We start from the raw sequence: 10227 nt of genomic DNA, 5'->3' as shown, positions 1-10227 counted from the left end.
ATGCCCATGTTTATCGCGGCTTTGTTTACAATAGCAAGGAGTTGGAAACAACCTAAATGCCCATCAACAAACGAATGGGTAGAGAAGCTGTGGAAAGACTCTTCACAGAGGAAGATACTCAGATGGCCAACAGATACGTGATTGCTCTGGCAATCAAAGAGATGAAAATCAAAACTACAGTGAGATAACATCTCACTCCAGCAGCAGTAGCAAAGTGTAACAGGACAGCAAGCCATAAAATGTTGTAGAGGACATGGGGAGATTGGAACTCCCATGCACTGCTGATGGAATTGTAAAATGGTACAATCACTCTGGGAGGCAGTTTGGCATTTCCACAGAAACCTGAACACTGAAAACCCGTATAACCCAGCTATTGCACTGCTAAGAATATACTCCAAGGAAAGTAAGACACAAAAGGAGATTTGTACATCTATGCTCACTGCAGCATGAGCCACAATAGCAAGAAACAGCCTAAATGTCTATCAACAAATGAACAGAGTGGGTAACTGTGGTACATTCATTCACACAATGGACCAAAGAACAGAAATTTCATAAAAACTGTGTAACAATGCTAATGAAAGAATGTGTGAAATACAACACACATGAATGAAACACAATGTGTATGAATTTTGTATGCAAACCAATATAAAAGAATAATTTTTAAAAATCCTACAGGGGAGAAAAAGGATGGCGGGAATGGAGACAGCACTGAGAAAGAAATTTTGGAGCCAAGGAAAAGGAAAAAGGCAAACCTGGAAAAAAATAAAGCAGCTACGGGTCTCTAGTTCTATATTGATTACATCGTTTTGTAACTCTGAACTCATAAAACATTACACAACATGAGTGACCCTGGAGAACATGATGCAGAGTGACATGTCTCCAGTCTCAGAAGGACAAATACTGCATAACACCACTGTTATGAAGCAGGGATGACATGGGGGCTTGGGAGGAGATTAGGAAAAGAGTGGATAGATAATGAACACTGTATTTGAACAGATGAGGGAGAGAACTATTTAAAACAAATATATGATTAGGCATTATATGTACTGAACAACAGTCTAGAATAGGAGGTACATTAAAAAGAGAACTGGGGGAGGGGAAGGGAGAAAATTGTGCAATGATGAATGGCCATTTTTAAAAAAGAAAGTGAACACAGGGAAGGGGAAAGGGGGAAAATGTGCAACGATGAATGAATGAAAATCTAACTTTTTTGTAAATTTTTGTTAAAATCACAATAAAAAATTTATAAAAAGGAGGAAAAGAGCCACAACAAAGTAAAGCCAAGTTAATAATATAGAGCTAAAATGTTTTTTAGGTACATATTGCTGTTTGAACTGCACCGTCAACTGACTAGTGGGTAAGGAAGTGTTCTCTGTTCTTTCCTCAGTTTCTACGGGAAAATGAGCACATTAACATGCTATCAACATTCTTAATGCCCTAATTTCCTGGCTCTGGGTCTGTGGGGGCATTATGACAAGAAAGATGTGGTTAGGCAGTGATCCTGTAGCACAGGTACCTCATTTCCACTCAATATTCTGAAAATGACGTCTCTTCCCGTAAGAATGAGAATATTCTCACCAACGAAACCTAATGTGAGTTCTGGAACTCACTACCAATTCCAGATAAGCCAATGACAGCTCAGACATATGAAGCTAAAACCTCACTTCTACAGATGCTATGTAGACACTAGACTTTTCCCATTAACAACTCACATGTTTAGCTGGGTCTAGAGAGAGGAGACTGAAAACTATTAAGAGTATTAGAGCAGAACAGGAAATTGAACTGACATCCACTGAAAATACAATAAATATATAAGCAAACAGAAAATATTTTTTACAAATATACACTAAGGATGTAACACTCGCCAAATATCAAACCTACTGCCATCACGTAGATTCTATCTAACGCATGGAGACCCTCCACCAGGCTTCTGAGACTGTAAATCGTTATGTAGAGACTGAACCATCGTGCTCCAGATTGTTACATCTTTTTTCTTGCTCAGTGACTGGCAAGTTCACCAATGACCCAGAGGTTAGTAGCTAGCCAAACACTTAATCACTATACCACCAGGACTCCTGCAGCCTCTTTCAGGGGCCTCCAAATCACGATGATTTGTCCACAGTATTTTCTTAGGCCATTTCCAACTGTGATGTCTATTCACTTCAAAACTCTGTGATCTTTTTATAGGATGTAAGTCCACATTATTGGTTCATGCTTGGCACGCCCCCCTCCTCTTCTCTCATCTTGCCCTTCCTCCTGTAGCAGCCCACATGTCCTCTATGCATCGCGTGTGGGAGGCACCATGCCTGCCTTTTTAACTTACCTAAAACTTTCTAAGGAACAGCAATGGCAAAAGGTCTCGTTTTACAAACTAAAGCAAAACTCTTCAATTGCTTCAAAGAAAAAACTCCCCCCCATTCCTTAAGTTGAATTTTTAAAATTTAAATACAGAAAAGATTCTTTTAACCAACCCTTGCAGCTTCAATGAACAAAAATAAACAAGGAAGTGGAATCAAAAAACACCAATGATTACAAAATGTCTTTTTTTTTCGTTACTTAGTAATATTCACTCAACCTACACTCTGTCTCAGATAAGATTCAACAACCAAAGTTTGTTATAATAATATAATTCTAACAGCCTAAATAATATAAACCATGAAACATTTCCCCCCTATTTTTAATTTCCACATTCTAAAATACAAATTAATCTCTCAGAAAAGAGACTTGTATTCGATCTAGACTCCCTACCAGTAAAAGGGTGCGTGTGTGCGCTCACAAGTGTGTTCTCCTGACACAGGGAAAGGATATTAGTAAATCTGTCCTTAAGATAGGTTTCTATGAGCTTCTATAATCACAACTACTTTAGGCTCTTTTCCTATTGAGTTCAAGCTCTTTTCTTGAACTTTCTGTGGTCAGTAAATCACTGTTTATTCAAGGCAACAAAATACGACTCAGGTCATGGAAAAATGTCACTCAGACATCTAAGGGGTTGAATATCTTCATTGCCATTCCACTCCTACCTAGCACTGCATCTGGCAAGTGAAAGCCTGAAAGATTAAGGTTCAAAGAAGATGGTCGGTTGAAACTTCCCTTTGGGACCCATGACTCACGAAAGGAGTAATTCTGGACACGTCAGAACCTCAGTGCTGTCTTTCCATGTCCACAGCCTCACTGGTTAATTTTCCTTCTCAGCTCTAACATAAAGTGAGCTTAGGGGCAATATCAACATGAACGTGTGTGTGTTTGCACTACTGTTAAGTGAGGTCAGAACACATATGAAATACAGAACTAGCTTTATAAGCATAAGAGCTTGAAAAAGACCTATTTAGATATCCATTTTGAAATGAGAGAAGAGTGAGGAATCCTCCTAGTATCTTTTAGGGCAAATGTATATAAAGACAACAATGGTGTGTTATTAAGTGTTGTTGTTATGTGCCATTGAATCACCTGTGATTCATAGTGACCCTATGTACAACAGCCCTAAATTCTGCCCTATCCTGTGCCAATCTCACTGTCTCTGACACACCTACCCCCATTACCCCAGTAACTGAATCAATCCATCTCATCGAGCGTCTTCCTCTCCTGCACTGTCCCTCCACCCTCCCAAGCATGATGTCCCTCTCCAAGGACTGGTTCCCTCCTTGTAACATGTCCAAAGTATGTCAGATGAAGTTTCAGAATCCTTGCCTCTAAGGCTTCACCCTCTCCAGGACAAACCTGTTCGTTTTCTTAGCAGTCCACGGTATATTCATTACTCTTCTCCAGCACCACAGCCCAAAGGCATCAATTCTCCTTCTATCATCCCTAGTCATTGTCCAGCTCTCTTGACACATAGCAAGTGACTGCATGTATCAGGCGCATCTTAGACTCCAGACTGACATCGTTGCACTTCAGTACTGCAAAGAGGTCTCTAACTGCAGATTTTCCCATCACAATACATCTTTTAACTTCCTGGCTGCTGGTGCCAAGCGTGTCGACTGTGAGCCAAGCAAACCAAAACTGTGAACAATCTCAATCTCTTCACCATCCATTATGATGCTGCCAATCAGCCCAGTGGTGAGAATCTTTGTTTTCTTGATATTGAGCCTCAATCCATACTGAAGACTGCAGTCCCTAACCTTCCACAGCAAGGCCTAAATAAGAGTGATTTTCTTGTATAAATCACTATTAGTAACGGACATGCAGAGAATAAATTCTTAAGGATTCTCCCACTAAAAGGCTTTGAGCATAAATAACTTTTACTGTTCTTAATAGAAATAGTAACTTATATGAAACTATAAAAGTCTGTATGTATACAAGTTAATGTGAAGATCTTGAACACAATGCCTACTGAAAGGCAGTTAATGTTGCTAGGCTAAATGGGATCCAAAAGAAATGCAGCTGCATCTTGAAGTATGGAAAGTTACAACAGCAGCTAAGCCACAAAATGTGCTGATCCTCAACTTGACTTGACCTTGAAAGCTGTGCATACTCTGAGTTGTTATGTTTTTCAAATGGGAAAATACCGCTGTTTTATTCCTGTGCACGATGCATACTGAGTTCACTGGAGATGTTTACTCATTTGAAATTCCTTAGACATGAAAACTAGGCTTTTCAGGATTGCCTATGAATTTCTCATTATTACCACTTGAAACATTTATTTCAAGTCAGCCCAACGTTAATGCCATTCAGTCAATTCTGACTCACAAAGATCCTAAAATGATTCCAAGGTTAGAAATATTAATGAAAGCAATAGCCACCTACTTCTTCCACACAGCAGCTGCTAAGATTTCAAACAACAATCTTTTGGGTAGCAGCCAAGTGCTTTAACCATTGTGTTACCAGGGCAACTACCTCCTGTATTAATGCTTTCCAAATATCTTATTCTGCTAAGATCTTTCCTAAAACATAAATCAATGGTGATAAACAGATGGCATACTTACATTCTTTTTTATGTAACACCAGAAAAATTTTGTTACGAGAAATTGTCAAATTATCTCTGTAAAACAGTAACATTTGTAAATATAGCTGCCAGCTGGGGGGGTGAGGGAGGATGGAGCTTTGGGGTTCGGCCAGCCATCCCCACTGGACCACCTTGGTGGGCAATTTGTGGTCCAGAGGACAGTGGACATCAGGAGGGTGTCTTCTAACAGAACAAGAAGACAAGTAGCTTCAACTCAGGACCACCAGTAAGGTGTTAAAGTGGGCTCCCCTTCCCCACTTCCCCTTCACATCAATGCCCATGTTCAGAATGAAAAATCCAGAGAGTCTGCACCCCATTCCCAAATGAAAAACCCACAAGTGAATAAGACAATTTCTTTTTTTAAAAAAAAACAAACCCAAAACATTAATCACCATTGGACTATGCTCACCATTACCCTCTCTCTTCTGGTCCTTACTGTATCTTTCTCATTTCCTTTTCCCACTCCTCCTGCCCACCAAATTGTGCAGCCCTGCAATTTCATCTCTGCCTATCCTCACTCTTCTGCTCCCAACCCTCACCCCCTTGTAATCCCATACATGTTTCTTACAATAAATAAAATTTAAATTTAAAAAAACACAAAAACAAAAACCCAGTAACATTCACAATACACATTTCAAAGTCTAAGCCAAAGCTTTGCTGAAGAGCCCAGAGAAATCACCATCTTCCAAGTTTCTCTCTTAATTTTAATCCAAGAATCCACTTTCCATTCTTGTTAAAGGACAAAAATGGATGCAAGAATTTTAGCAGTGAAGACAGACAGCTATTTTATAATTTTAAATTCTTCCAATGGCTATTCTGGAGGAACCCCTCAAGCGAGGAAGTCTTCTCTCACATTTTTTAAGTCAAACATTTTGGCAAACTAAAAAGTATTACAGCAAATCAGCAACACCATGTTCTCAAAACCCTGCTTAAGAACCAAGTATTTTACATACACTTAGAGCTGTGACTGCATCTCAATTCCGCCCAAGAGGTTATCATGAAAATGAATAGGGAGTTCATTATTCTCATTAATACCTTCCACTTTTAATAAACACACTATGATCATTTTTGTTGTTGTTGTTATGTACCGTCAAATCAGATTCAACTGGCACAGGAGGAAACTGCCCCTCCTTCTACAGCAGAGAATCTGGTGGAGTTGAACTGTGCGCCTTTGGGATTGCAATGCAGCTTCTTGCCACTAGGCCACCAGAGCTCCCTACTATGATTGTTTTTAAACTTGATGCACATGACACCCTATTTTTAATGTATTCTTCTGCCACCTGTTGTTTTGCACAATAATTTTTGTTATGCTGATACTTTCAGTTCTTATAAACAATGATGCGATAGAGTTATATACGTCTTCTTGAAGAGTTTCTCTAGGTTATATGAGTAGAGTGTATTGGCTAGAAGAGGGCGGGCAAGCTGTCATCTTTTCTTAACTATGTCAAATTACTCATAAGTAGTCACAAGGGTTTTCATGAGAACCAGCAGGGGCTTGTTGGTGATGGGGTTGTGTGCTGTTTCGTCAGAACCAACTCATAGCTGACCCTCCAGTGGGTTTTCAGAGGCACTAAATTCCACCAGAGGAGACTGGCCGTCCTTCTGTGCAGCAGCTGGTGAATACTAGCTGCATACCTTTGGGATTGGAGGACAACTTCTCACTCACCAGAGCTTCCTCTATTGTACAGAGGGAGTGTAAGTTATTTAAAATTGAGGGGAAATTTGCTAATATTAAAGAGAAGTAGTTGGTTTTTTATAGAGTGCTCTGGTGGCCTAGTGGCAAGAAACTTTACTGCAATCCTGAAGGCAAGTGGTTCAAATCCACTAGCTGCTCCAGGGGAGAAGAATGGGCAGTCTCCTCCTGTGAGGTTAACTGCCTCTGAAAACCCACTGGAGGGTCAGCTACGGGTCAGAACCAACTCAATGGTACTCAACAAACAACAGTTGTTGTTTATAAGTCAGACATTTGTAAGAACGCACTCTTGCCAAATATTTACATTATCATATTTATACGATTTGTTTATCTGAATACAGGCAGTCCACGTCCTATGAATGTCTGACTTACAAACAACAACTACTTGCTCTTTCTTGTGTGTCACTGAGTTAAAACCAGCACATCACTGACTCTCCTGTGGGTTTTCAGAAACAGCAAATCTCATGGGAGGATATTGCCCATCCTTATTATCTTTCTCCCACAGTGCAGCAGGTGGATTTGAACAGCAATGCAGCTTCTTACCACTGCGCCACCTGTTGTTGTTGTAATGTGCCATCAAGTCACCTGCAACTCATAGTGACCTTATGTACAGCAGCCCTAAACCTTGTTCTACCCTGTGCCAATCTTACTGTCTCTGACACACCAGACCTCCTTTAACATTAGACACCTGCCCTATAATACTATGCAAATTTGCCCTCAATTTGAAGTGACTGACAATCCCTCCCCACAAGAAAGTCTGTCATAATTGCCTTCACTTGCTGCATGTACAAATTTCAAGCCCCTTGTGGATTTGAATTGCTCACCTTTCAGTTTTTGTTGTTGTTATGTGCTGTTGAGTTGGACATGACTCACAGCAACCCTATGGATAATGGATCTGAAACACACCCTCTCCTGTGCCACCGTCACTGTCTTTGATACTCTTGGGCACATTACTATAGTAACTGTGTCAACCCATGTCGTTGAGCATCTTCCTCTTCTACACTGATCTTTTCAAGCATGACGTCCTTCTTCAGGACTAACCCCTTCTTGACAATATACTCAAAGCATACGACACAATGGTCATATACTTCAGTTAACATGCTGATAAATTATGAACTACACCAGCAGCACTCCTTTTTTTCTTGTATGAAAGTAAGGTTGAACAAGAACCATATGCACTTATTTGGACTCATGTACAAATTCAACTTAAAGACATAGTTAAGAACTGATCTCATTTGTACCTGGGGACTACCTGCAGTGTAAAATGGTATCCCATTGTTCAAAGCTTGCAGCTTAAGCATCTTTTTTCACATGTTTTAATGATACACTTGTGATTCCTCTTTATAAATGATCTGCTCACATCCTATGCCAACCTCCTAACTTTTTATATTAAGATTTTTTTTTAGGAGTCATTTGTATATACATAATACTAATTCTTTATTAGGGAGCACTGGTGGCCTACTGGCAAGAAGCTGCACTGCAATTCCAAAGGCACATGGTTCGAATCCATCAGCTGCTCTGTGGGAGAAGGATGGACAATCTCCTCCTGTACCATTAACTGCCTCTAAAAACCTGCCAGAGGATCAGGAACGGGTCAGTTTTGACTTGACTGCACATTAACACCACTACCAACAACAATCCTTTATAAGGGAGCTCTGGTGGCCGAGTGATCAAGAGCTGTGCTGCCAATTCAAAGACACACAATTTCAATCTGCCACCAGCTGCCCCATGGAGAAAGATGGGTATCAACACTGGTGTGATTTATTGCCTCTGAAAAGTCACTGACGAGTCAGCTGTAAGTTGATGGGATGTAACACCAACAAAAACCATCCTTTATGGATTATACACACTGCTCTCCGCCTATGACTTTTTCTTCTTCACTGTGTTGATAGCATCTTCTTAGGTTGCCATTTCTAGTGCTCTATATTTTTTCTAGAACTCTAAGCTTCCATCTGCTATCACATGTGCCTTTAAGCCTAAATATTTTCTTTCAACATTTCTTGAGGTAAAGATCTGCTGCAACAAATTATTGTCAGTTTTTGTTTATCTAGAAATATCTTGCTTTCATCTTCATTTTTTAAAAAAGATTGTTCACTTGCATACAAAAAGCTAAACTGATTCTTCCCCCCCCTTACAGTATTTTAAAGATGTCATTCTATTTCTTTCTGATGAAAAGTCAGCATATCCCTGTGTGTAATGTATCTCACATTTCAGCATAAAGAAAATAAAAATACTCCGAACTGCGCCAGTAAGTAATTCTATAGTCAACAGAGAAAAGATTGAAGTTATCAAGGATTTCATTTTATGAGGATACACAATCAAGACATTTGATAGCAGCAGTTAAGAAATTAAAAGTCATACTACATCACGCAAATCTGCTGCCAAGGACTTCTTTAAAGTGAGAAAGAGCAAGAATGGTCTTGGAGTACTAAGGTGCTCCTGATCCAAACCATGATATTTTAAAACACCTCATATGCATGTGAAAGTTGGACAAAGAAGAAAAACCAAATATTAACTGATGCCTTTAAATGTAGTGTTGTTGAGTAATATCGACTATAAACATGGACTGTCAAAAGAACAAACAACATAATCTTAGAAGAAGTGTAGCTAGAATGCTCCTTGAAGGTAAGGAGGTAGAGACCATATCTCACATATTGGGGCATATTATCAGGAGCCTGAGGCCTTGGCGCAGGATGGAGTAGTATTTCATTCTGCTACACACAGAATCCTGAGTGGGAACCAATGTGATAAGCTTCTAAGATAACAGGAATAATTTCTTTTACTGAGATGACATTTTTCTTATGAATTTTAATTTAACTACTCTTAATTTGCTGAGTCCCATTAAAATATTTTCACCAAAATAATTTACTAAAGTTCTAAAATCTAAGATTTAGTATATAGAAACACAATGTACAGGATAAGGATAATACTTTAGCGCTCTCATTTGTAAAAAAAATCCTTTTGTTTCTCCTTGCTATTCTATTAAGTAGGAACTTACTCCTAGATCACCATCAACAGGCTTTCAGAGACTGTAAATCACACATTAGGAGAAGGAGAATGCCTGTCTTTCTCCTTCACAGCAGTTGATGGAATTGAGCCACCTGCCTTTGGGTTGACAGAGAAACTCCTTTTCCACTAGGCCACCAGCACTCCCTAGGGCATGGATTTATTAGTAAGTACCTCAATTACAATGTGTATACTTACCAAAAGGCTCCATGGTCTCTACTTTCAGTGTCTGTGAAATTAGAGTCCAAAAACATATCTTTGTAGATTCGACCCACAAGACAATACATATCTGAAGCAACTTGCCCATCGCCTTGCACCAGGGGAATCATAATATCAAGAGCTTTTGCTCTGTCTCCTGGGAGATTTCTCCTAAGACAGGGAGAGAAACATTGTCTCAGTATAATTTTAAGAAGCAATGAACCAATTACTCTTCTAAAACTTTACTTGATATTAAAATGACATTAGAGAAGTTTGGTGGGATAAAAACAAGTTGTTGTTGTTGTTGTTATGTGCCGTAGAGTCATTTGCGACTCTTAGTGACCCTATGTATAACAGCCCTAAACCCTGCTCTATCCTGTGCCAATCG

At 39.5% G+C, this 10227-nt stretch overlaps 1 protein-coding gene across 1 annotated transcript in view; it reads right to left on the bottom strand.

Moving 5' to 3' along the window:
* The window catches only part of MAP3K5 (mitogen-activated protein kinase kinase kinase 5), a 348691-nt gene that overhangs the window by 180240 nt on the left and 158224 nt on the right, over positions 1 to 10227 (bottom strand). Inside the window, exon 7 of the mRNA XM_006884955.1 lies at positions 9840 to 10010. Within this exon, the coding sequence (XP_006885017.1) occupies positions 9840 to 10010 (171 nt within the window). The remainder of the gene's footprint in view (positions 1 to 9839; positions 10011 to 10227) is intronic.

The sequence above is a fragment of the Elephantulus edwardii genome, unplaced genomic scaffold (assembly GCF_000299155.1).
Source record: "Elephantulus edwardii isolate Elephantulus edwardi_28Jun2011 unplaced genomic scaffold, EleEdw1.0 scaffold00039, whole genome shotgun sequence".
NCBI classification, from domain to species: Eukaryota; Metazoa; Chordata; class Mammalia; order Macroscelidea; family Macroscelididae; genus Elephantulus; species Elephantulus edwardii.
The sequence above is the reverse complement of the archived record's forward strand: the minus strand, read 5'-3'. Positions and strand labels throughout refer to the sequence as shown.